This window comes from Colossoma macropomum, unplaced genomic scaffold (genome assembly GCF_904425465.1).
Source record: "Colossoma macropomum unplaced genomic scaffold, Colossoma_macropomum, whole genome shotgun sequence".
Classification (NCBI taxonomy): domain Eukaryota; kingdom Metazoa; phylum Chordata; class Actinopteri; order Characiformes; family Serrasalmidae; genus Colossoma; species Colossoma macropomum.
In genome coordinates this window covers 35,985,694-36,013,545 of record NW_023494787.1, presented here as the reverse complement: position 1 = coordinate 36,013,545, position 27,852 = coordinate 35,985,694, and the positions used below count along the sequence as shown (strand labels likewise).

The following is a 27,852-nucleotide window of genomic DNA, read 5'->3' as shown; positions in this document are numbered from 1 at the left end:
TATAAATATTTGAAGAGATCAAACTGTTTTTTCCTCCAAAAAAACAAAAACTAGCCTGAACCTTTTGGACACAAAGCATCATAAATGTCTCTGTATATATGAAAACATAAGCAGAGTGCAAAAGACAAAACTTACTGTTTTTCCCTGTCCATAACATGAAAGCAATTAAATGAAGTAGATTGTCCTGCTCGTACAGCTTTAATATAAAGGGTTGGAATGAAGCTGTGATGTATTTATCTGTGCAAGGAGGAGGGTTGCCCTTGTGGCTTAATGTACTATTGGGACGATGGCCTGGGGTGGGGCCATGTAATCTGACTGAAACACTACACAGGCCTCATAAACACCACCACAGGTGGACAGAGTAGTCTTATTTACTAATTTAAACAGGAATCCACAAAAAAATACAAACTATAAAGCTCCGTCTGGCTTTAGAGAGACTCTTTTTTATATTTCTTCTCACCTGATAAACATCAGCTTGGCTGTTTCTCAATTTTCGGGAGGAGCAATTAAGGTAATCTTAAACCAGGAAATACCTTCCTTAATATAAAACATGGTGGTGGCAGCATCATATCCTAGGGTTGCATTTTTTCAGGAGGAGGACATTATCATCAAGGGCATCATAGATAGAGCCTAATACAGGCAAATTGTAGAAAAGGAAGTCAGGGATCTGCATTTTTTTCCAGATGGTAAAAACTAAGGAAAACTATTTCCCAAAACAGATGATTTTGTGGAGGTCGGACACAAAGCCATTAGTCACTTTATGTCACGACTCCCTTTGGCTCTGAACTCTCTTTGGACTCAATCTAGCAGAATCCCCTGGGAGATTACGTGACTCCAGCCTCACTCTCGCGCTCCAATCAGCGCTCCAGTTCCCCAGAGTACTGATCAGTAACACCTGTTCTTCTCTGATTAGTTTAGTTTAAAGCCCGGGCTTTGGACTGTTCGCCTGGTTATGTTTGTGTTTTTGTGTATATTACCTATTGTGGATTTGACCATTGCCTGTGACCTGACTACGATTGTGGATTCTGTTTGCACTAGTAAAACAATCATATCCGCTTCTCCAATACAGCTGGAGACACGCAGGCCAACCAAACGGAGGCAGAGGAAACATCAACATTTGCTAACGAAGTCTATGCAACTTTATTCTGTTTGAATGAAGAGAGCCAGAGATAGCTAGGTATAAACATCAATACGGTGACTTTTTTGGTAAAACATGGCTGTAGACAGATCGTAATGTCCTACTCTGAATATCACCATCTGGTCTTTAGCTTCAGTGCACAGTGTTAGCAGTGCTGCTCAGTTGCTCTTTGCTCAGTACTCAAAGCGCAGCATGTTATTTTAGATGAAATAACATAGCATGGACGTTTTCGTACATTGTAAGCAAATCGTAGACTTTGTCCATACATGGCCTATTCAAACGTACAGTGCAAGTCACCAAAAAAACAAGATTTCTAAATTCGTACAATTCAGCTACAGCTCCACCAGCCAAACAAAATACTCCAAGAAAACATAAAACTCCATAAGTGAGCTCCTCAGATGCCAGAGGTAAATTTTCTGGAATGGCCCAGCCAGAGCCCAAACTACAAACCACTGAAAATCTTTTGTCCACTATAGTCCAGAAATATCTTAAGGAGCCTCTCTGGTGACCCTTTTTTGCACTCTCTGATTGTCTGTCTTTGTTTGGTTTTCACCAAACATGACTTCTGGTAGGCCCTGTGATGGACTGGCGGCCTGTCCAGGCTGTTTATTGCCTTCTGACCTATGAGTGCTGGGATAGGCTCCAGCACCCTCCATGACTCGGGAGGATAAGCGGCTTAGAAAATGCATGTGTGTTTGTGTGTGTGGCTTCTGGTACTGTGGCCAAACAACTTTATCTTTGATTCGTCTATCCATAAGCACATTGTTCCAGAAGTCCTGATCCCTGTCTAGATAATCATTAACAAACTTTAGAAATGCCCTGAAGATCTTTTTAGACAGCAAAAAGACCCTCTCTCTTTCTAATGGTAGAGGTATGCACTTTGACAGCAACAGTGGCAAGTGCCACCTGCAGATCCTGTGGTATAAACTTGCTGGAGAGGCATGGCCTGGACAGTGATTTTGAATCTTCACTACTTACAGATGAACTTTCAGACAGTGGAATGATATTTTAGAAAGTGTCTTAACCCCTTCCCAGACTCATAGGCATCTACAGCCTTCTTTCTGAAGGCTTCAGAGAGCTCTTGTGATCCAGGTATGATGATACCACATGGTCAAATAACAAAGAGTATTACTATTGCAGGTGAAGCGCCAGATCATAAACAGCCACACCCTCAAACAAACAAATTATAGGGAAAGCAAAGTGATAGGATGACACACAAAAACATCTCAGTCTGTGGAACACACACTATGGCGCTAACTCCTTCGGGCACAGTGTGTCCCTGGTGATCAGCCAAAACCTGCGCTGACTCATAGCAACTGCGTATGTCTCTCGGCGACGCCCAGAAAGGTGGGTTTAACTGAAACTCATCCCGACAGTAGTCTTCCAGGAACTTTGTTGACATCAAAATACTTGTAGTCTTCCTCTACATGTAGCAAATCTAACTGAATCTGATTGACAGTTTAACGATTAAATGGGTTTCAATTGTACAAAGTAAAATACACTGCAAGCATCTTATTCTTTTGACTCAGCAAGTTACAGGCCTCAAAAGCATCCCAGAACAAAAGCTGAGCCAATATAGATTATATCTTTTTTAAGAGGTAGAAGGTTGAGTATTTGTGGACATGTAGTGTCCAGTCTTGTCATTTTGGATTTGGGGTAAGGGGGACTTGGAAATTGCTCTTGAGACCAGCGTGTAATGTGTAATGCCTCCATCTGAAGTAACTAGAAGCTGAACTTTTTTTTTTTAGTATATGTATATATGTTGTTCATATATGGTTTCAAACTTAAACATCCCCTGAGGGCAGACTGGAATGTTATTATTACTGTGTTTTCATTTAATAATAAAAATGCATGTGTGTTTATATTCAGTTGACTTTAGGTAGTAATTCTGAATAAGTTTTATAGAAGAAGAGACAGAGAAGAACCATCATTTGCTACCAAAATAAACAAAAGGCAAAGTTGGACTAAGACTGTAATGCACTAATAATTACTATGATTGTTAGGCTATATGTTGTTTAATCTTATATTTTACAAAATATATGATAAAATCTAATATTATTTATTAATATACAATGAATAAGTAATTAATGTACAATGAATTACAACTGAATTTCATTTTCCCCCCTTTCTACTTGTTATTTTTATATTCTAAAAAAAAGTCTCGGCCTTGACTCAGGCTCTCCTCTAGTGACTAGAATTCTACATGCACTTTGATCTCTTAAAACTGCTTTCAGTCTCGCTAAAACAGGGTGCCAACATGCCTTTTCTCGTCTTGGTCATTACAGCCCAACATAATCTGAAGGGGCTCAACCAAGTAGAACTTATTCTTATAAAACAGAATCTTCCTGTGGTTGGTTTGTGGCCAATGTGTGAGCAGAAGCTAAAGCACTTTGTATTGTACTGTCATCAACAAGTTTTTTGGCCAGTTCCTGCAAAGCATGCTGTGGCACACTGTGTTCTTGAATGTCTGTGATTATTTTGTTCCCTATAACAGGTTCACAGGTTTTCAGTGAATTTATCAAGGGGTTCAGGAGACTGGTATATCATAAGTTGGCATCAAAAGATGGCTGTGCACGTACAACTTCTAGACTATTGCTCTGTAGTCGGCTAGATGTTCCATTGTTTCAGGAAGAAGTGTGGCAGCAACTTGAATTAGATCCCAGTTTTTGTGGTATCTTGCAACATGAGAAGTTTTACTGCAAGACTGAAAAGGACAAGTAGCAGCAAGCCCCTAAAATGAGCACATGAGTGAGACACAAACACCTTCAGAATTTCACAGTCTTTACTAGAGTAAGAAGAAAATGTTCTTACATAATTTGGAAAACGACAAGGAAATTTTTAAATTTTAAATTTGCCATTCTGGTCAACTGGTTATTCTATTAAAAATCTATAGAGGAAAAGTTCACAAAGATACCAAAGCATTAGAATGACAAAATAACAGTCTAAAAGCAGGGCCAGGAAGTAAAGGAATGCAAGAATCTGTATTTAGTCCAAGTTACAGTTTGTAAAAGCAGTATTCAGGATACAGTTACCTTTTACAGTTTAAGGAAAAGCTTCTAGAATACTTACTAAATAAAAAAAAACATGCAATTTTGAAAAGAAACATACAGAGGCCTGCTGGCAACATCCCGTATTTATAAAAATAACACGTGCCCATGACATAGTAAGGTCTGGAAACGAGATCCTAATACGTGGCCATGACTTAGTACGGCTTTGGAGAAAGATAATTAAGTCGTGGCCACGACTTAGTAAGGGTGATTAAGGGTTGATTTTATAGTGAATCACACTATGCTCTGTTTCTCGGCCCTCTCTTTGTATGTGCAGCCCTCTGTATGTGCCAGTTGTGTGACACTGACAGGTAGATTTGAGCTGCTTGAGTGCTTCAAATTATTATTATTATTATTATTATGATTATTATTAATAATAATAATTATAAGAAGAAGAAGAAGAAGAATCAGCATCATACAGATAGGATATGATGGTTATTTTTGAAACCAATATCTGATGAAGCATTTCTTGTACTCTGGAAGAGCAGACTGTTCAGGTACTGCTGGGCTACTGTGATAAACTGTATGTATTTTGTTCACTTTGATACAGATTCATAACCTTATCGAAATAAATGTTACATTTCTTTGTAATGCTAATCCAAGTGGATTTAACCCCAGTTTAATCATTTTATAAATATTTATCTAGCCACACTGACAGACTTGTACATGAAGAATATTAGATAATGGCATTGTCCCACAGTTCTCTTATCGGTGCACCTGTACAAAAGGTTTAAAAATGGCTGCTGCCACTGATTTTTAATTTATTTAGCCATTTTTATAGAAATCCAGTGTCAAAAATGACTCAGGGAAGTCTGCTTGGAATTGTCGCAGTTTGATGTTTGAATGTTAGTCATACCATTTGTTGCTACCTAAAGCTAGATACATACTTAAAGCTATCTACATACTGTTTTGCTCTGGAGGATTTGGCTCCATCCTCCAGGGTAAAATAATAGAAGCAAACTTTAGACACACATCTTGGATGACTCACTACATTTGTGGTATGAGGGAAGCTGTATAAATTAGTTTTTTATTGATGTATCAAGTATGCAGTGGTTGAACTGGAATGAGTCCAGGTGGGAGCGGTGCCCAGTGGTGAATGAGCCCTCATTTGATCATGGTGTAAATCTGGAATCCCAGGAGCTACGAAGCTGCTGCTGCTGGGCGTTCCAAATGACATCTGTCTATTCTTTGTCCAGCAGGTGGATGCCTTTGTGGTTGGCTTTTTGGTGAGTCTGATTTTGGTCACGTCCACAATGCCCTGCTTTACCTCCAGCTCCACCCCTATGGAACATTGCTGCAATGGGCACTATCTGCAATCTTTTTCATCAGCCGTGAGCATGGACACAAGCACCTGTCTGTACTCATTGTCTTCACAGGCTGGTCACACAGGCTGCTGTCCCGCATGTCCCTCATGTCCTGAAGGACAAACTGTAAACACACATTCATAGGCCATGATTTACATGCACAAACGGGTGACAGACTGTCATGTGGAACCAGCTGTATGGCAGGGTAAAGCGTACTACTTGGTCTATCCATGACAGAGAGGGACCTTTAAAGTATTATTTATGCCACTGTTTCCTAAAGGGGAATTCCACCTTTAAACATTTTTGCATAATTAAAACACAAAGTTTTTTCATGCTACCATGTGAAACATTCTTTCCTCGAGAAATGGACACAGTGCCCAAGCCATTAGGATCAATTAGATTCTCCCCCGGCAGGATCTGTTTTATTCTGTTCGAAGGTTTTGTTGATTTTCAGTAATGACAGAAAAACCTCAAACGGAGACACTGCACTCGGCTGGTCTCAAGAACGATCTCCGTATCCACTTTACCCCGAGACGGGGACAAGACACGAGTCAAAAAAGATGCACAGACTGTCAATTTATGGGACCGAGATCTGACTTGGGTCCTACTAAACTACACTACAACACTATTGCATTGTTGCCATTGCTGGTACCCATAGTTTTATCTTCATTCATTAAGAGAAATAATTCACAAATGGATTCCTAAATTTAATTTTAAATTTAATTTATGTAGCAAATAGCTGAAACAACAAATGGCTGATGAGAGACGCACTACTTGGCAAACAGAACTGTTAAAACAATGATCATCTTAGGCTTATAATTTCTCACACACCACTAAAGCTGTTTTCGTTTTACATTTACACTACTTTATTAGAACAGCTGGGATAGGCTCCAGCTCCCTCCGTGACCCAAAAGGATAAGCGGCTCAGAAAACGTGCGCGTTTGTGTGTTTGTACTTTATTAGAGTATGGTGCTGCCCTCTAGAGGTCAAATATATCACTTTCAAATCAATTTGAAAGATGGGGCAGGTCACATGGTCCTAAAGGGCTGGTGTCCAGCACAGATTGGTGATTTTTCTGCTCCAACACAACTTATTCATCTAATATTAATGATAATTAGTTTAGCAGGGAAATCATCAAACTACTGGACTCCAGCCCTCTACAATGGGAAATGATCACGCTTGTTTCGAGTGCAAAAGTCACTGACCTCTAGTTCTATGTTTGGTATGTAGTAGTCTTATGCTTGTAATACATCAAATGTATTTGGCAAAACAAAAAAGTATTAAGTCCATTATTATTATGCCCGAAGTTATGAATTATGGCCAAAGTTGGCCAGTTAGGACATTTTATTTAGCCCACCAGGAGTTACCATAACCCTGTCCACCCCTTCCCATATGAGTACAAACATACATTTTTTGCAAATTTTGTAAAAACTGATAATGTGAAATGTAGCATAACTTTCTAACAAGCCACACTGTGTTTTTTCCAATGTGTTAAATTCAGCTAATAAATAACTGTGCATTAAAATGTGCAAAGTATGTTTTCTGTAGAGAATGTTATTTTCACTTAGAAAATCAACAAAACATGTCCATTTGACCAGGGGTGCCAATTTTTGCTTGGCACCCCTGGTCATAACTCATTAAATACTTATTTTGATATTAAAAATGCCACTTCTGAAAAATTTTGTAAATGTTATGAAACATTTTTAAGCACCCTTAGAAACCTACCTACCTTGTTTAATATTTTATCCTTTCGGCCCTTGGCCCACCACAAACACTGCAATAAAAGTTTGGGCACTCCTGATGAGTTTGTTTTTTGTATTATTTAACTTTATGTAAATTTGTGCACCCGTGTGCACATCCAGCACAAATGTCAATATAGTTCAACATAGTATGTAACACAAGCAGCACAGTCGTGGAGTGGGGTGTTTTAAAGGGCAGACCAAGATTACTATGGAGTGTGGAGTCTTCCACAAAGATACAAAATCCAACAGAATTAACTTCAAAATGTTTATTTAAAAAAGACATAAATATTGAGCAGGTGAGTAATGTTCACAGTAAAAAAAAGTACATAGAGTTTCATAATGTCACAAGAAACTGAAAGATAAAGATGTGTAAGGTATGTGGATGAAAATGGAAAAGACAGAGGCCTGAAAGTGATTAAATGTTCATCCTGTTATGCTTGAATTAAACAGCTGCAATAAGATAAGAAAAGGAATTGCAAGACTAAAGGATGTTGACTGTTCTGCAAAACTTATTTTATGACTGACATTGCTTTCTTCAGGTTAGAGCTCCTAAAATCTGTTTTACACAAACTTTCTGTGCCTTGCCACTGCTGAAAATGCTTTATATGCCAACAATTATAGAACAATTAGTTTAAGAATTTTGAGACAGGAATTCCTGATCAACAGAATACAGTCTCTGTTCCACTTGAAAGTAAATTCACTACATTCAGTTGAAAGGAATAGAAACAGAACTGACGCAATGTTATCTGGTGTCTCTTATCTTCTGACAGTGTACATTTTAAATGGCGTCCTGCATTCTGTCACTGGGATTTCGGTGTGGGTAGAGGCCGACGGAACAGCAAAATGTGAGGTTCTGGCAGGAGGAGAAACACAGACAAGAAAGAAGAGAAAAATAACCACCAGTGAACACAAGTGCAACAACCATCACAGCAATAATCACAGAAGCAAACTTAGTATGTTACTAAAACTGGATCCCCACTGCAGTTTTGTGTTTTCCCTCGCCCAGAATCGTATCACTAACTAATCAAGTCATTCCTGAGCTGAATCAGGTGTTCAAGCACTGAAAATATACTGTGCAGTGTAGATCAGGCCTCTGGAACTAGAGTTGGGAAAACAGGGCTAGGCTATTTCTCGCAATGTGCTTTCACACCATTTTCAATGCAAGCATGTTCTGCCACAATCTTGTTTGGGCAAAAACAATTTACAAAGAGTAGGACAGCCCACCAAACTAACATGATTCCAAGCTTCAAAGGCTTGAAACTGGCTGACACTGCTAACCAGAAAAACCTGAATTTGGAGAAACTGCAAACGCTTCTTACACAAATTTTATTTCTATTTTATTAAGTCATTAACATGTAAACAGAATTCATTTAGAATAGTGTGATGTGAAAAGCCCCATTATAGAAAACTTACCAAGTAAGAAGCTTTCATAGTGGTGGTGATAGGAACCCAACATCTGAAGCATTTAACACATCTAAAAGCTCCCTCACAGATAGCTATGGCATTAAATGGTTATGAATGTGTTGACTGATGCCAGAGACACTGTTCTGCAATAGTTTTAAGATGAAGCTTTGGTCTAAAATGTATTTTTGTATACAAACATAGAGGAGAGGTACAGGCAGAGCACTGTAAGGCAAAACAGTTTCCAAACAAAACTTTTTCCCCCCACAGACCCTCCACCATACTTAGCAATAGGCATCAGGCTCTTTACAGTGTAGTCATCCTTCTTTTTACACCAAACCCACCTGAAGCATTTGTTGCCAAAAAGCTCGACCCCCCCTTCCAATTTCCCCATTTCATCTGTCCCAGTAGTTTAGTAAACTCCAGGTGCTTACATTTGTTATTAGATGACAGGAAAGTCTTTTACCTTGCACGCCTTCCAAATAATCTGTTGACATGGAGGGTGTCTGATAGTAGTTTTTGAGACTTGGTGACTCCTAAATGCTACTTTTTTTATTTAATTCTCCAACAGTGACCCTTGTTTTTTTTTTTGTTTTTTTTGCACGAGGGCAAAATAAAATTGGATCCTTGTCCAGGCAACTTTGTCACAGGTCTGGTCAACTGGAACCTTTGAATTCTTGCCCTAACTGAGGATATGGGCATTTTCAGGCAAGCAGCCATTCCTTGACTAATATAGGTCAACACACTTTGCCCTCATCTGAATTGTGTTTTGTCTTGTCTTTCCCATGTTGAAGAATGACAGGGGATGTGTCCAGATCTTTTTGCTACTGATACTGATACCCTTCCTACTGCTCCTCTCCTACCCCAGAAAAACACAGGAGGGATCGAGCAGAGGAGAGGAGCAGGAAGAATGGAGAGAATGAACAGAAACTAGGGTAATGGGACAGCTGATTCCTTTCAAAATAATTAAAACTGATATGGACTATTGATGAAATGAGCCCATCACAACATTTGCTTGAAAGCATGGCTATTCACTTGAGTATTTTCCTACTGTATGTTTTTTTTTCTCTTCATTTTACACCAAGTACAAAATACACAATACATAATTACATTATTCCATTCCATTACATTATTAAGGTATAGCTAGACTGCCGTGTGTTTGTCTCACCTGTCTGGGCATGTCTACAGTGATGTCACTCTAAAATCTGTAATAGACTTCCTCAGTAGCATACAGTCCTGCATCCTCAGCTAGAAGCTTCGGCAAGTATTTTAAGTGGCTCCTCTTGTCTCCTCTAATATTTGGACAACCGATAAGATGGAGGAGGAGGAGGAGAGGAGGAAGATTGGTAGGAAAAAGTAGTAACTTTCAGGGTTACTGGACAAAGATATACACACATACACTATATTGCCAAAAGTATTCTCTCGTCTGCCTTCACACGCATATGAACTTGAGTGACATCCCATTCTTAATCCATAGGGTATAATATAATGTCGGCCCACCCTTTGCAGCTATAACGGCTTCAACTCTTCTGGGAAAGCTTCCGACAAGGAGTGTGTTTATGGGAACTTTTGACCATTCTTCCAGAAGCGCATTTGTGAGGTCAGACACTGATGTTGGACGTGAAGGCCTGGCTCACAGTCTCCGCTCTAATTCATCCCTAAGGTGTTCTATCGGGTTGAGGCAGGCCAGTCAACTTCTTCCACACCAAACTCGCGCATCCATGTCTTTATGGACCTTGCTTTGTGCACTGGTGCACAGTCATGTTGGAACAGGAAGGGGCCATCCTCAAACTGTTCGCACAAAGTTGGGAGAATGAAATTGTCCAAAATCTCTTGGTCTGCTGAAGCATTAAGAGTTCCTTTCACTGGAACTAAGGGGCCGAGCCAAACTCCTGAAAAACAGCCCCACACCATAATCCCCCCTCCACCAAACTTTACACTTAGCACAATGCAGTCAGACGAGTCTATCAGATTGCCAGACGGAGAAGTGTGATTCGTCACTCCAGAGAACACATCTCCACTGCTCAAAAGTCCAGTGATGGCGCTTTACATTGCGCTTGGTGATGTAAGGCTTGGACGCAGCTGCTCGGCCATGGAAACCCATTCTGTGAAGCTCTCTACACGCTGTTCTTGAGCTAATCTGAAGGCCACATGAAGTTTGGAGGTCTGTAGTGATTGATTCTGCAGAAAGTTGACGACCTCTACACACTATGCGCCTCAGCTTCCACTGACCCCGCTCTGTCATTTTACGTGGCCTACCACTTCGTGGCTGAGTTGCTGTCATTCACAATCGCTTCCACTTTGTTATAATACCACTGACAGCTGACTGTGGAATATTTAGTAGCAAGGAAATTTCACGACTAGACTTGTTGCACATTTGGCATCCAATCACGGTACCATGCTGGAATTTACTGAGCTCCTGAGAGTGACCCACTCTTTCACAAATGTTTGTAGAAGCAGTCTGCATGCCTAGGTGCTTGGTTTTATGCACCTGTGGCCATGGAAGTGATTGGAACACCTGAGTTCAATGATTTAGATGGGTGAGTGAATACTTTTGGCAATATAGTGTATATATACACCCCAGTGAAACAGGAAGTCATGGATTACTGCTTCTAGACACTCACATGTTGATTCACTGGTCACTCTGAATAATAAATAAAATGGCAGTATTTGTGTTGTAGACACTGTGACTCCTATCATCACCACCACTGTAAAAGAGTCCTAGGTTTCTCGACAATTTTTTTCTGACAATCTCAGATGATCTTTAGAAAGACAATTTACACGCATACTATAGTCATTTCCACAAACCTGGCTGATGGATCATATAATGTACCCATCCTTGGCTCTGCTGAACGCCCAGATTCCGCCACTCCGTCTCGGACATCAGATGTGTCTTCGGTACCCGTTTGGCGATGTCTTTGGGCAGCATGACGTGTCTGAAAAACCATAGACAGGAGTGTGTCGTTTCAGCTTCCTTTATTGAAATCAAGCTACTTAAATCACTGCATGTTCAGACTATGAATAAAGTGAATTATAGTTAAGTAGCTACCTGTACTCGAACTTTTCGTCATCATATTTGTCCGAGTAATAAATCTGCTTGTGAGACATAGCGTGGTATCTACTGTAGTTCTCTAAACGGGACACAAAGACACAGTGAAATTAGCTACATCACAGCAACCTACAGTTAGAACAGAGTAAACTATGTGGGAGTTAATGACCTCGTACTTCACTTAACATGCTAGCTTGCAAACGTTAACATAAAGCGTACTTAAGTCAACTAACTGAAAAGTGAGGTTGCAGAAGCTGACATTATAAAGCAGGCGAGACTAAAAACAAACGAGTTCGTTTCTATTGTAAAAAGGTTCAACTGGTAAAATACTCGACCCTTGCGCGTATGTAACGTTGAGTTAGCTAACCTTAGCTAGCTAGGTTAGCTATTTATTTAACCAACGTAAACATTAGCAATTTGCTCGCTGGCTAACTTGTAAAGTAGGATTCAGCGCTGATTTAATGATTCTAAAATACATACCGGATTTGTTTCTAGCAGAACGTCAGTAAGCTAGTCAGATTTATATCCGATGAGCAGCGTGTCAGTAAGTTGATCCTCGGCTTCACTGACAAATTTCCCTCTCAGAACTCACGGGCCCGCCCTCCAGCATTCAAACAAGGAACACGCATTCTTATTGGACGTTTGGTAGTGAGTTACTGTCACATGGTTCTAAACTCGATTCCTATTGGCTATGAAGCTTTGTTGCTTTCCCCTCCACCATCTCTGTCACTCGGTCACCCGGCAAAAATGTCTCCATACATTACTGGGTGTTTCTGCGACTACGGACAGTTTGGGCTGTCCAGATATACAGGCCATGTTCTGCTATACAAGGGATGTTATTGTAAAGATTTTTCCAGTTTTTCAGTCCAGATGGGAAAGAGCTTGTCATGTTACATCAGCTTTGCCAGACAACTTCTGATGAATTTAACTTTGAAGGGGAAGTCCACAATTTTTCAAAATGTCTGCATAATTCACAGGCTGAGATGTAAACAAAGACATTCAGAGTTGATTGATGTGAAATGGTTCCTTTGTAGAAAAACTTACCAACTCAGATTCCTTACAGTGGCGATAGGAACCAGAGGTCCTGATGTTGACAACACAAATATAGCCATGTGAGAATGTGAATTAGTATGAATGAGAATATGAATGAAGGAGAATGTCTATGAATATGAATATATGAATATGAAATTCCATGTACTAATTTCATGTAGTCTAATTTAAAACACAATATAAATGCAGTAGAACATGCATAAAATACTTTGAAAATTATCCTTTTTTTGCTTTTCTGTAAATCCAGGTACAGGGATTAGGTTTCTCACACTTTTGTCCATATATTCTTTGAGTAACTTGTGTTTCAATTGAAGGTAGGTTTGTTTGGCTTAGGCTGAAAAAAAAACAAACAAATTTATTTTAGGTCATTTGGTCAGTGTCATGGTAAGGACATATAAATATGGCATATTTAGAGGAAAAATGACAATTACTAATCAATAGTAACAGTATTTATTTAATAATGTTTTAATTTAACATTTATACAGTGCCGTTTCAACTGAGATGTCATTTGAAATGTAGTAACTTTTATGCATTTGAAGAAGCGGTGGCACATCACAGGTAAGAGACATAATTAAAAGTGGTATTTCATACATTTACATTAGCTACCTAGTTACATTAGCAGTATGTTTAGCAACCAATTATTATATGAAAGAGTGTTGTAACACTGCTAAATCATTCGCTATGTTATGCTAAAAATGTTAACATATATGCAAAAAATCACTGCCGGGGCCTAAAAGTGCCTGTAGTTGCAGAAACACCCTGACACATTGTGTATAAATTGGAAATAAATACACACAGGTTATATATTTTTTTGTTCGGAGTACATATTACTACAGGTTTGTATTACGTTCCAATAGCTAAAGTGTTTCATACTGTTACTGTTGAATCACACCCACAATATCATGGATGAATCATCCTCTCTAGATCTTAATAAAGCACATAATTTGATACTTTGGTGTGCCTGTTTTTTTTCTTTTCAGAATTCAATATTACGCCGGAACAGTTTTGGATGAACTGAACTGCACTGAACAAATAAGCTAAACACCCATCTTACTAGGCTTACATAATATTTTTGTAAACATCTTCCATTACATCATTCCAGTTCTGGAGCACAGGTATTTCCAGAGCAGTATGTAAACCATTCTGAATTGAGGTACTCATAGTGTGGAATAAGTACAGATAAATTTTACAAATGCAATTCCAAAAAAATGGGACAGATAAATACACAAATAAAAACAGAAAGCAGTGATGTATAAACCTACAATCTACTTTGACCTGTATTTGAACAAAAACAGGGCAAAGACAGGGTATTTAATGTTTTATCTTATCTACTTCATAGTTTTTGTAAATACACACTAATTTTGAAATTGATGGCTGCCACACATTCCAAAAAGGGCAGGGGGCAATTTATGGCTAGAAACACTGTGAAATATCTAAAACAGGTGAAGCAATCATGCTTGGATAAAAGAGTATCCAGGAAAGGCCTAGTCCAAGGACGGGTCGAGGCTGCTACTTTGCTAAAAATGAATCAGCAAAAAACCCAACAGTTTTAAAAATAAATTTGCACACATAAAATTTCTTATGAATGTACTAATATATCGCATATATTAATAATGCATACAATGCATGTATATGCACTGCTTGGTTGACTGAGCCTTGATCTCATAAGTATGTGAGCAAAATAAACATAAGTAAAAGCACATTCTCTCTACAATCACCACACTATCTCAGTATAGTTTTACAATACTCTTTCCACCACTGCTTGATCAGTTTATTGAAGACAATTATGAACTAATAATTTATCCCACACATTAACTGAAGAAACATTTTTTAATCACTTGCAGACAGCTCTATCAGTCGGCTCTGTACAATCAACAATTTCAGTTGCTTCTTTGGTAAATGAAGAGTTAGATGGAAATAAGTATGTAAATCATGTAAGTTATGAAATTTTGCGGCCAATTCCAATTTCTTTACAACTATATTGTGTGATGGCTTATTTTTTGGCTGATTTTTATTAGCCTTTTTGTTTAAACTCAGAGCTCTCATTGTGTGGGTTATAAATAACATACAACATTTTTTTTTCTTCCATTGGCCAAACTGGCATTTTTAAATTAAACACACACACACACACAAACTTTTTTAGCTGCTTATCCTTCTGGGTTGCAGGGGGTGCTGGAGCCTATCCCAGTGGAAGGCAAGAAACACCCTGGATAGGTCCCCAGTTCATCACAGGGCAGACTTAAATTAAACAGAAATAATAATTAAAAAAAAGTAAAAAATAATAAATTGGCTTACTGTGCTTTTAAAACGTAATATCCAACACATGTTAAAGGGGAACTCTTTTTTCTAAATTTCTATATAATTAAATGGTTGAGATGTAAAGTCAATGAGAGGGGTTTGATGCGAAAGGCTTTGAAACTAGTCAGACTTGTTCACAGTGGTGGTGATAGGAACCAGATGTCTAAAGATTTCACTGTCTGAAAGCTCCCTCACAGAAAGTTATTACATCAAATGGTTGGACATTTGCTGCCTGATGACACATTGTTTTATATTTTTGTGATGACGTTTCAGCTTAAAATGTATTTTAATCCAGTAATTTTTACAGAGCACTATAAGGCAAAAAATATATATTTTTTTAGATTTGCCACTATTTAAACTAAACTCAGTGGTTTCTATCTGAGTCTGTACTTTCTTTACAGTAAACCGTTTCACATCAAACCACTGAATTACTTTGGTTTAATCTTCAGGACTGAATTATTCAGAAATTTTGAAAAATTGGTGGAATTCCTCTTTAAAAAAAATGCTTTCCACTTAATTCACTGACTGAACTCAAAATGTTACTCATCTTAATAAACACGTGTAAATGTGTAAACAACAGTACAACCACTCTTTCAAATTTCTCGATAGCTAAGCGTTAATCAGCTGACCTCACCTGGCATGGCCTGCATGCAATTACAACCAAAGCAAGAGCAAATCAGTCAGGGCATACTGAGGGTGAGATCCTGGAAGGGAACAAAATTCAGAACCTGTGGGAGGACGAATCAATAATCAACCGTCGAGTACTATGCGCTGTAAAATATGCAATACCATTTATAAGCGCAGTACTTGAACTCTTTTAAATGCAAAGCACCAAATTATATATTTGGGTCGCTGGTTTGCAATGTTTGTTTTTTTTTCCGCGCGACATTGTTATCTGCGCGGACCTGGCCATAGTCGAGTGGTGACGGGAAGTTAAGGCGCTTCAACTGGAGCGAGGATAGTCGGGAATCTCCAAATCAGGTAAACAAATAAATGTTTGCGCACGGAAATGTTCACAACACACGATTTCTACGGTCCGATTTCAGCAGCATGCGTTACAAGGCATGTTTTGAAATCTATACACATGACATTATTGCAAAAGTTAACGCTGCATTTACTCTCAGTGGCCTTGGTTTAAATGACCCCTCGCTGGCTCGGTGGCCGGAGAGCTCCGCCGTCATGGAGGAATAGGGAGCCTGAAATAAACTTTAGCCAGCAGGCTAACCCGCTGCGCACCGCCGGACGGCTGCGTGCTCTCATTATTTAGATAGCAGGCTAACCGTTGCGTACTGATACGGATCATACGGACACACATAATGATGCGCGTCACCAGAAGCTAACCGTGGGTCTAATAAATAACATTTAATAGACAGTGATGCTGCTGTTCGAGATGGTTCATATTCACAATTAGCCAGCTAGCCGAGTAAGATAGCAAGCTAGGTTAGCCTGTAATGCGTTACCGTAGCCAGAGCAGCTAGCTGACGGGTTAGTTAGCTTAGCAGATATCGGGCTAATGTTAGCATGTGCTCTTGCTCAATTGAATATGCAACTCAGTCGGTCCTAAGAGGTATTACTGACTGAATGGTCCACTAATTTGGAAAAGTTTCTGCTTGTTCACTTTTGAATGACAATTAACTAACTTAGTGTACCCTTGGTAGAACTACGAACATACGGATAGGCAGCTTGCTTGACTTTGGTTAGCTGCTTTGTGTTTTACCAGCGTGATTGCTGTTGGCGGTTGACAACTCACAACGTGTAACTACTTAATACCTGATATTTGTGTGGTCCCTGTAATGAGTGTTGACAGTGAGCACCACCTTGCTTTTAACGCGCCTGATTGTGGATCCACCTCACAGGAGACGCGAATTTCGTGTTCAGCTAGTATGCTAAACAAAGCCATCTAAGTGAAAGGAGGTAGCTAGCCCGTTAATGCCACTGTGAAAGTAGCACTATGTTACGCTTAATGTTTATGTAAACATGTCTAACCAAACACCTGGGGAAAATCAAGGGGCTAAAGCTAGTGGTCGCAGTATTATGCAGTTGTTCTCACAAACAGCTGTCATTTGTAAACAATTAGTTGAGAGATTTACAGTTAAACAGAGATTAATCTGTCAACATTAAAATTAGCTTCCTGTACCATGTAGTTAATTCATTGAATAGTTAGCTAACAGTCGTTATGGTCAAAAATTGTTTTTTACATCACATCCCAAACAAACAGTAACACAATCTGATTTTTTTTGTACAGGATTGAGTCCACTGTCCCGGCATGGGGGACATGAAGACCCCCGATTTTGATGACTTGCTGGCAGCGTTTGATATTCCTGATATTGATGCCAAAGAGGCCATTCAGTCAGCACCTGAAGAGGTGGAGGGGCACCAGGGGTCAAGCAGTGGGACTCTCACAAAATTAGGCGAGAGTGGAGTTGGAGGAAATTCAACCATTAGAGCCCCCAGCCCAGCCACAGATCCACAGAGTGACCCCTCTATTGTTAGTGTAATTGTGAAGAACCGGGTGCGTACAGAAACATTTGAGGGTGGTGATGTACCTGTGTCAGAACCACTCAATCATAATGGATTTGTGTCCTCAAGTGGGCCAGCTCATCTCTCTCAGTCTCGAAGCCAACCAAATGGGGAACAGTGGCCACTGTGTACTTCAAAAGTGACTTCAGAAACCACTGGGCAAGTGCTTGGGCCTACAAACACTTCCAAGCAAAGCAGCAACATATTCAATAAGTTGAAGCCCCTGATGGCACAGGGGGCTGGAGACCCTGTTGGGAGGGCCAGAAAAATGCAGCTGTTGCAGCAGCAGCAACAGATGCAGCAAGAAACAGGTTTAGAGGGAGCTGACAAGGCAAAAGCCGCCGTTATTCCTGGTGGAACAAGTGGAGTCGCATCTCCTTTTTTTCCTCCTCCCAAACCTTACCTTCCGACACCCACCACAGTTCCTTCTTCCTCACCCTCATCTTCCTCTCCTTCTGTTGGATCCCGTGTTTCAGGGGCTGTTGCCTCATCACCACTTGCTACAAGTTTAACAGAACCATTCAATGGAACTCCACGCCATGGTTCTTCTGGATTCAGGCGTATGGACTCGGAGGAGGAGGATTCAGATCCTGACTCTGGGGGTTCTCTGGTCATCCAGGAAAGTCCAGGTTCTCCCACCTCACCAAAACATTCACGCAGGCTCAAATCTTCTGCTGACAGTTCAGAGTCCTCTTCACTCCCCCACTCAGCACCCTTGTCCTCGGCTACCTACCCTAAACCAGGGGATGTCCCCTCGGCCTCACCAGCATCCCCTCGGACACCACAGAATTGGCTTTCCTCACCTACTCAGACTGGGACTGGAAAAAGCCCACCCCCAGACGAGCGAAACCCAGAGCATGTCATTGAGGAGCGTGACTCGCCAGAAAGTCCGGAGCCTGAGATCCCCAAGGCTTCAGTTACAATGCCTGCAGCTTCCAAGAAATCTTCTAGTCCAGTGGCGGCTCCTTCATCACCTACAGGCCTTCGTGAGCCTAAGGAAGAAGAAGAGGAAATGGAGGTGGCTAAAGGAACAAACGAAGACAGTGGAGATACAACTCATTTAGGAAGTCAGGACAATGAACAAAAAGAGGAAGACAAGATGGAAGTGGAAGATGAGAGTGATTCTACCCAGTCACCAATGAACCCCAACATCAGTGCACCTGATATTAGTGGGGGCACAGCAGTTGATGGTATTGTACCCTCCAGGCCTCTGAAAGTCCGCATAAAGACCATCAAGACCTCCACAGGAAGCATCACCCGGACAGTTACCCGTGTGGCAGGCAAAGGAGGTGATGCAGGTGTAGGCAAAGGCACAGATGCTGCAAAAGTTCAGCCAGGAGGTCGGACGGTCCCTGCTAACAGAGCTCGAAAAGCAGAGACCACAACTGGTCGAATTGTGAGAGGATCCAGCCTACCAGTGTCCACGCTAGAGGCCAGCAGTGCTATGCTAGCTGCAGCGAGTAAAGCTCAAAATAAAATAGCTGTCTCTTCTGACAAGACAAAGGTTTCTGCTACGGCAGTCAGTATCACGAAAGCTGCCAACCTACCTGTGACACCTACAGTTGGTGGAATCAGCGTGCGTGCTGCTACAGGGAGAGCAACTAACGGAGCTGCGTCTAATGTCCACGTACCTTGCAAGCCGGCCTCTATTGTCAACAGCACAGGAGCTGTTATTTCTCGCAGTCAGTCAAGTCTGGTGGAAGCTTTCAACAAGATCCTCAACAGCAAGAACTTGCTGCCCAGCTACCGTCCGGATCTCTCTACTCCACCACCGCCGGAGTGGGGTCTCCCCATGCCGCCTGCAGGCTATCGCTGCCTGGAGTGCGGAGATGCATTTGCACTGGAGCGTAGTCTGGCACGCCACTATGATAGGCGCTCTTTAAGAATTGAGGTGACTTGTAACCACTGTGCAAAGCGCCTGGCCTTCTTTAATAAGTGCAGTCTGCTGCTGCATGCTCGGGAGCATAAAGAGAGAGGGCTGGTTATGCAGTGTTCACATCTGGTTATGAGACCAGTCACTGTGGAACAGATGATTGGCCAACAGGACACCACTCCCATTGGTATTATTCCAATCGCTATTAGTTAAAACTTGTTACTTTTGCATAATGCATAATAATTAATATTCATTGAATACACAGTAGTTACCCATTCCACTGTATTTAGAATGAGAGCATAATGATCATTTATTTCTCTCACTGTTCTACTTCTAGGTATGCTCTCGCCATCAGTATCTTCTCAACCTCTGTCAACCCCCTGTACACAATCTGGAACCCCCTCTGTCTCTTCCACCTCTAGTCCACTTAAGGACTCCTCTTCACAAGGCATGGCTCCTTCCCAGCCCAGTCCGGCTCGCCGTGGGCCTCAGAGTCCTCATGCCCTAATGCCTCTTCCCTGCAAGAAGGGCGAGGTCCTGCAGTACCACAATTTCAAATGTCCTGAATGCCAGGCCCAATTTTCAGGCAAGGCAGAGCTAGTGGCCCACTTCCAGCAAATCAGAGCTACACCCAATTCAGTGAGTTTCACTAATGCTCTTATTAATGCCAATTCATGACGGTCAGTCTTTTTTTCTGTGTCACCAAGTCTGACCTTGTATAATTTTCTGCTTTTTTTCTATCAGACTTGTATGCTTTGCTCTCCACCAATGATGCTCCCTAACGGTTGCAGTGTGTCAGCTCATCAGCGGATCCATAAGCACCGTGCTCCTCATGTGTGTCCCGAGTGTGGGGGCATTGCTCGTCAAGCCACCTTTCAGACCCATCTAGAGGAAGCCTGTCTGCACTTTGCCAGGCGTATTGGCTACAGGTATTATTTTAAAAATGTCCATAAATATGTAATAGTGTACAACAGGTTTTATAAAACACAGGTGTGTAATATAGAAACCTCTGAAAGTGATGGTTACCAGCATGGCATGTCATTTTTTTTTTCTTCCAGCACTGTTACAGGATACAGTAACAGTTTGTAGTTTAAAGCAGAACAGATGTTCGTGAAGTGCTGCACATGCTGTGTTGCAGTGACTAAATACTTACATTTCTGTTTCACAGATGCTCCAGCTGTCAGGTGGTGTTTGGTGGCCTGAACTCCATTAAGTCTCACATTCAGACTGCTCATTGCGAGGTGTTCCACAAGTGCCCCAATTGCCCAATGGCCTTCAAATCAGCAGCCAGCGCCCAGGCTCACATCAGCACCCAGCACCCCACTCTCACTTCTGCACAGGCAAAGTATGCTCTAGGAGACACACAGCTTATACAGATGTAGACACCAGTAGCTCTTAAAGTGGACCTCAAGGACCCCCAGATAGATGCTACAGATTATTGCTCCAATCTAACTTGTAACTCGTAGGTATGGAGCAAAATGTGTTCTCTGAGGGAGTCTCTGAGGACCAGTTTGAGAACCACTGCTATGCACCAGAGATGACATTGTGAAGTTAGCTTTATTAACTGTATGTGCATGACAACTTGCAGAATGTGAAAGTTCATCAGAGCCTAAACATATAGTGCAATGTGTTGCTGTAGCGGCAAAAGTATTGCCTGCTAAAATAGATGAGATCTGCACTTAAAACAACCAACAGCTTTTTTTTTTTTCTTCTAGCAAGTTGTTCCTCCTGTATTTAGCAACACAAAATACTTCCTGTCCCTGAGCTTGTACAATACTTGGCAAAAGGAACTGGTCATAATAGGCCTGTGCCTTTTACCACAGGCCTATTACCACCAGAGTAACAGAGCTGTAACAGCTGTAAAAGGTTAAACCGTTGGGTTTAATGCCTAGCAATAACAGTAATGACAATGAGAACATTACATAAAAAACACTTTAACACGTTTTAGTCCAGTAGTTTTGAGACACTCCCTAATGAAGTGGATGCAGGAGAAAACACTGATTAAGTGTAAATCTTTGTAAAATGAAAACACAAGTGCAGTTTGGTAAAAACAATATGGTTGTTTTGTTATTTTTTTCAAAAGACTTTACTGTCCAAGGACACTGGCTTAGCCTGATGCCTTCTTCTCTGAAACCATTTCACCTGAGTCACTTTGAAATGGTGCATTTTGTCTAATACAACACGTGTCTCAATACTTGGTTATATTTTAATTTGATAGAATTCAGATACTCTTGAGCACAAATTAATTATTTGCTATTATTTTCTCCATCTGTATCTTTCAATAGGATGATCTACAAGTGTGTGATGTGTGACACAGTCTTTACCCAGAAGCCTTTGCTGTATATGCATTTTGACACTCACCTGGCCAAGCAGAAAGTCCATGTTTTCAAATGTCCAGATTGCACCAAATTATATGCTCAGAAGGGTTCTATGATGGAACACATCAAGGTTGGTTTCTGCAGTCATTTAGTGCATCATTACATATTTTATTAAGCTTTTAAGTTGCACAATACATTGTTATAGTACAAAAGTGTTTTAAAACTCTTGCCTTTTTGTGTTGCCCATTCTTTGCGTTTCCCTCAAAAGAATGTGGTGTCAACAAAGGCATACAGTAGAGTCTTGGTTTGGCCTTTACTAGGTAACAGTCAGTGTTACCTTGCGCAAAGCTCTGCACCAAGCACACAGTTAATTTCAGACAGAATTGTCAGCTGATGTGTGTTATGTCTCTTGCTCCTCTCTAATTGGTCTTGTTCCACTTGCTTCTTGCGCAGACTGCCCACAGAGGCCTGTCAAGCAAAGCAGAAGCTCCACCTGCTGCTTCATCCCCTGTTTCAGCCTCTGCTGCTAACTCCAACTCAAGAGCCAAACAGTCAGGAGTAACTGTTGGCTTTGAGGACTGTGCCCAGGGACAAGGGGAGGAAGAGGAGAAAGAAGAGGAAGGTGAGGAGCGAGAGGAAGAGGAGGAGGATGACGACAATGAGGAAGAAGAGCAGCCCAGTTCTCCAGAGAGTGGAAGCATGGAGTGGAGGTGCAAGGAGTGCAAGACACGCTATTCTGAGAGAGAAGATTACATTGACCACATGAAGAAGGATCATGGCACGGTACAGACAGTACACATCAAAGCAAAAAAGAAAAAATCATTGCATACTACTTTGTCTGCTTTTGGGAGGGTTCATGATAAGGATTTTAACAGAAATGTCTCTGCCCAGATGTGCATTGCTATTTCAAAGATAAAACTATGTTGAGACTTACAAATGTGTCCCTAAATAAACAGAAGTTGACATTATGAAGTGATGTACTGATGTTTTATTCTCTGGTACTTGTAGTTGATGAAGAAATTTCCATGTCGGATGTGTGAGCGTTCCTTTAGCTCGGCCAACAGCCTGCGGCGCCACGTTCGTGTGATTCACGAGGGTGTCGAGAGAGTCTTCCACTGCCAGTGAGTCAGCAAAGCCTAAACATCTTCATGTCCTCTCAAATGATGTGCACTGTATTATATAGAGTATGGACTATATATGCAGTCCTTTAAGTTCTCGTTTGGACCTCATATACTCAAGTGATCACACAAACAAACCCAGTCTACTTTAAATAACTAATTTGAGCATTATAGGAAGAATAACTTATAGCACATGGTGACACTTATACACAGAAGCTTACAGCAACTTCAGGAATGCAAAAAAGAATCTGTTCCTCAGCTGCATTTCTTCTCATTTCAGGTACTGTTCAGAGGGCAAGCGAACATTCAGTAGTCGACTGATTTTGGAGAAACATATCAGAGTCAGACATGGCATCCGAGCTAGACAGCCCGTAGACAGACAGGTAAGAAAAGCCTCTTCTGTGTCTCAGTGAATTTAATTAGGAAATGGATGCTAACATACAACAGTCTGAGAACAGCATGTTTTCACCATACCTTTATCATTCTGCTGACTACTGGTTGCTAAGTAACAACTACAGTTGCTTTTATGGGTGCCAACTTGGGCTAAACAGGTTAAATCCAAGTAATATCCTAAGCCAATGAAAGTCAGTTTTGTTGTTAATGTATGCCCTTTAGGTTTAGCTTTGGCAGTTCCCTTCCAAACGTGCATCTAAAAAGAATAATTTGGATTTAGCCATGGGTTAGCCTCCATCCTTCCTTTTTCACCATATTTGCAAAAAACGAGACCTTATGCTTTAATCTGGCATTAGGGATGACTAGAGTGACCAGAAAAAAAAGTTTTCATTAATGCTGCTGCACTGGGAACCATTCGACAAACATCAAATGGAGTAATTTGTAGTGCACTGCAGTTGACTTTTGTTGCTAGTTACTGTAGTTAATAAAATAGGTGTTAATACATTAAGCTAGTGTTTTTGCATTGTAGACCAGCATGCTAAGAAGCAGCAAGTCAGTTTTGCATATGTGCAAAATAACAGGCTGCCGTAGCTGTCCTTGCAGCCAGCAGTGCTTAACATCTGTGTTTTCAAACTGCAATTTTACAGTAGTGGCTGTTTTCCAACTGCTCTGTAGCCTTTCAGATGATAATGTTTAACTATGAGTATTAATTGAAAATTATAAGACACTTGACAGATCAAATTAAAAAGATAAATACCAAAAGAGACATTTAATTTTAATTAAATGCAAAATTAGAGATTTTTTTTTAAATGTTTCTTAAAAGGGTGTGCCAAGCTTGATTATCTGATAAGATATGGTTCCACAGTTTGGAAGCAGAATAACTGAAAGAGGCCTCTCCAGATTTTCTGTATTTTATGGAAGGTATTTGTAGAAGGCCAATGTCTGCAGACCTAAGATCACATGTTGGAACATAAACTGATACAGACGGGTGCTAGGTTATTTAGAGCCTTAAAAACTAGTAGCAGAAATTTAAAGTAAAGTTAAAAGATACAGGTAGCCAGTGCGGTTCTTTCAAACTGATTAAGTGATTGTGTTAGAAAGTTTTGCAAAATCATCTGAGAAATATCTGACACACACCTGGTAAGCCTGCCAGTAGAGTCTTCAACAGGTCAGTCGGTCATCAGTAGGAATAGAAATATATAATTGCGTGTTGTCAGCATAGCTATGAAAATTGCTATGTTTCCTAATGACATCACCTAAAGGTAACGTACAAAGACCCTAAAATGGAACCTTGTGGGACTCTGATGATGATGTCCCAGTGAAGCCATTAATTCAATTAAATTCAACTTTGTCACTATACCAGAACAGGGTTGTACAGTATAATGAAACACTGCCTGGCTATTTCTCTCTGCAGCGATTAATAAAATAGGTTAAAAAAAATAATTATAAAGGACAATAGATGAAAGCACAGTGACAACTGGTGTGTAGACAGTATATACAGATATGTGTATGAACAGTAACTTTAGGTCAGAAGGCACAAGAAAGCCAATGCTTTGATTGAATAAGTGACAAAGTGTATTTGAAAACTAAAGAACAAAAATCTAAATGGTTGGTCTATTTTCTAAATATGATTTAAACCATTCTAAAACTGTGCCTGAGAGGCCTACCCAGCACTGAAGACGGTGGATTAGAATCTTGTGATCAACAGTATCAAAAGCTGCACTAAGATCCATTAAGACCAAAATAGTAGGATTTTGTGCATCAGTGCTGAGCCTGAGGTCATTGACAACACAAACCATTGCTGTCTCAGTACTATAGTTAGAGCAAAAACCTGGTTAAAACTTTTCATATAACTTGGTTGATGTAAAATATATGTATTTTTTAACTTTGTAAAATTGTTATGTAAAAGCAATGGCACTCTTAAGATCGTGTTTTCACAAGTAACATCACAGTTGTGATTTAATATTGCAATAAGGCACACCCTGGCATGTTATGCTGCCTAAATACCTTCAATATTCGTTTTTAGAGCGCGCCAAACACAAGGAAGCGCTCCGCTGCAGGTGATGGAGCAGGCAGTTCCTCTGAGGTAGACTATGAGGGTGAAGCTTCTTCTGCTGGTGGTGGCGCTGATGCAACTGACACTGGAGGTGAGGAGACCGTGAGCCCAGCGAAAAGAACCCGGTCATCTGAGAACCGGCCTGCGGAGGAAGAGGTGGACGATGGCACGTTCCGCTGCGCACCGTGTGGCTTCAGCACGCAGGACTGGGAGGAGTTTCAGCGCCACATTCCCAGCCACTGCGATTCTGAAAATGCCTCCCAGCAGTGCCTGCAGTGCGGTGCCTGCTTCACTTCAGCAGGCTCCCTGAGCCGCCACCGCTTCATCACGCACCGCTTGCGCCAAGACCAGGACAGCCGGGGGGGGAGCACATCGCCAGGCATTTCGCCACAGGACGGGTCGCCCTCCTCACCCAAGGCAGGAGATGAGGGGGAAGGGGGCATGAGCTGCAGAGTGTGCGGCCGGCGCTTCGATAAAGCCTCGGACCATAACACACACTTTCGCACTCATGGCATGGCCTTCATCACGGCACACAAGACTGACAAGCCCGTGTAAAGGAATGGTAAATGGGAACAGTGTGCGGGGGATATAACCTGCAGTGAAGAGGAAAAGTTGCTGCGAGGTGAACGGCTCTTTTATACCTTGTGCAACTCACTGGCCAGTTGGTGGTGATAGTGAGTAGTAGAAGCTGTTTCTGTTTCTGTAATGTCCAGCTTCTCTTCATGTCTGCATTCCCACCTTTTACTTCATCGTTCTACAAAGACTCAGAAGTCACACCTAAGAGAGGATCTCACCCTGATAACATGACAACGGTTTTGGGCTGTAGCAATGTCAATACATGCAATAAGTAAGCTACTGTGGTAAAGTCAGGGAAATGAGAAATTAGGTATATCCACTGAAGTGAACCAGTGATTTAATAAATAAGATCTTTGTTACAGACACATACAAGAAAGCCAATGCTTTGATTGAATAAGTGACAGTGTATTTGAAAACTAAAGAAAAAAAATCTAAATGGTTCTTTTAATTTGTCCAACTTTTGAGCTGACAATAGATATTCTAAGCATTTCTCCACAACCTCTTTTAATACAAAGCTGTATTATAATTATATTATTTGTCTAAAAGCAATATTCACAACTCCACAATTTTTTTTCCACACACAATTTCCCTTTTGTGTTCCATTACAGTGCCTAGTTATAGTGACTAGCTAGGCATCTGGACTTGAGACTACACTTACACGCCTAAACGTTCACTACTCTGAGATCAGTTGTTATGGCTAGAGCTGCTCAAGGTCTGCTCTTCCCAAACCAGAGCTTGAATTCACAGAGCATTAAAAAGCAAAATAAGGGTGCTAGTGAAGGTTTTTCCTCTTTGTATAAAACACTGACTTTTAGTAATAACGATATTGTATCAACATTGTATTATTGATATTTATTTATATGAATCATTCGTACTGATTGTGAGTCATTTGATAACTTTCCGAGGTAAAATACGGAATGGCATGTGGATGTTTTAGCGTCAAAGAATGGATTAATATGAGTTCTGTGGATTTGTCAAGGAAAGAACTCTCAAGGTCAGTAAGGGAGAGAAGGTTTGCAAAGGTCAATAGTGCAAACGTCAACCATAGAAACCACTTGTGGCAGGACTTTGTTATGATGGCATAATTAAGATGTGTATAAATGCAGTACATTCATGGCTTGCTCTGGTTGTTTTGTTAGAAAATGTGATCAAGTTTAGTCTTTTGTATTTGTATTTCTTTCCCCCCTTAGCTGATTTCAGATATCAATAACGTGAAAGTATCGTTTCTGGGTGAGGAGCCTGGTGTATTTTTTATGAATTTATTCTAATTAAAAGGAGATGTTGAGTGTGTTGGATTGCATTTTATTACATACAAATACAAATGTCCTTCGATAGTCTTTTCTATCAAAAGTGTCTGTGCTCGTTATAAGCCACATTTCTTAAAATGCATTATAAATAATATTGTGGTCATGTGAGTCATCTGTGTGTGAATGTACGAGTGTGTAACCTTAAAACCACATGCTGTATGTCCTTTACATAAGGAGAAATCCAGATATCCATCATATTCTGTGAAGAACTTGGGTCTGCCTGCTTCACTGCCGTACACTCTGTCAGTTCTACTTTGTTTCTGAATAAAATGGCAAACTGTTACAGTACAGCTGCTGCCCCTGTTTCATATGTACTAGTTATATGTGAGCAAGTTTGGTATATGATGTCTAAAGATAGAAAAACATATGTAAAAGAATAGAAATGGGCTGGCTTATCATTACATATTCTATTTATATGCAAAGAAGTACAGTAAATCCCATCACACTGGTTCATAACTGAACAGTTAGTCTTGGGTCAAACACAGTTTTGGATTACTTTGAGAAGGACTATATACATACCGCAAGCTCAAATTATCACATATGGTGGGTGATACATTCACCCAGTTCAAACCAAGCACTTTTTTTAATTAATGCTTCAGTTTCTGATTTTTTTTTCCTGAGGAAGCAGCCACACAGGTTATCATATACCCCAATTCAACCAA

At 40.6% G+C, this 27,852-nt stretch overlaps 2 protein-coding genes and 1 non-coding gene across 3 annotated transcripts; 2 read left to right on the top strand and 1 right to left on the bottom strand.

Moving 5' to 3' along the window:
• Window positions 1-7,482: 7,482 nt before the first annotated feature.
• Window positions 7,483-12,303, bottom strand: cks1b (CDC28 protein kinase regulatory subunit 1B). The gene is made up of 4 exons (XM_036565710.1): window positions 12,162-12,303; window positions 11,682-11,763; window positions 11,441-11,568; window positions 7,483-8,084 (listed from the first exon to the last, which is right to left on the bottom strand). Exons 2-4 carry the CDS (start codon window positions 11,738-11,740, stop codon window positions 8,032-8,034), a joined length of 240 nt encoding a protein of 79 aa, XP_036421603.1. The 5' UTR covers window positions 11,741-11,763; window positions 12,162-12,303; the 3' UTR covers window positions 7,483-8,031.
• Window positions 12,304-15,926: 3,623 nt separating this feature from the next.
• znf687b (zinc finger protein 687b) lies at window positions 15,927-27,168 on the top strand. Its single transcript, XM_036567159.1, has 10 exons — window positions 15,927-16,010; window positions 17,275-19,609; window positions 19,760-20,061; window positions 20,167-20,351; window positions 20,591-20,767; window positions 21,708-21,870; window positions 22,194-22,523; window positions 22,749-22,861; window positions 23,139-23,241; window positions 25,278-27,168. The coding sequence occupies exons 2-10, from the start codon at window positions 17,296-17,298 to the stop codon at window positions 25,860-25,862; spliced, it is 4,272 nt and encodes a 1,423-aa protein (XP_036423052.1). The 5' UTR covers window positions 15,927-16,010; window positions 17,275-17,295; the 3' UTR covers window positions 25,863-27,168.
• Window positions 21,968-22,069, top strand: LOC118806260. Its single transcript, XR_005007096.1, has one exon. It is a non-coding gene; the product is annotated as a small nucleolar RNA SNORA13 (small nucleolar RNA).
• Window positions 27,169-27,852: the final 684 nt, after the last annotated feature.

Bases quoted from the DNA above. Each gene is read 5' to 3' on its own strand.
- cks1b (XM_036565710.1), bottom strand. From the start codon at position 11,740: ATGTCTCACAAGCAGATTTATTACTCGGACAAATATGATGACGAAAAG. The intron at 11,569-11,681 runs GTAGCTACTTAA...ATGGTTTTTCAG, and splicing joins GACGAAAAGTTCGAGTACAG to ACACGTCATGCTGCCCAAAG. The intron at 8,085-11,440 runs GTTTGTGGAAAT...TCCTCCTGCCAG, and splicing joins TTATATGATCCATCAGCCAG to AACCTCACATTTTGCTGTTC.
- znf687b (XM_036567159.1), top strand. From the start codon at position 17,296: ATGGGGGACATGAAGACCCCCGATTTTGATGACTTGCTGGCAGCGTTT. The intron at 22,862-23,138 runs GTGAGTCAGCAA...TTCTCATTTCAG, and splicing joins GAGAGAGTCTTCCACTGCCA to GTACTGTTCAGAGGGCAAGC. The intron at 23,242-25,277 runs GTAAGAAAAGCC...ATTCGTTTTTAG, and splicing joins GACAGCCCGTAGACAGACAG to AGCGCGCCAAACACAAGGAA.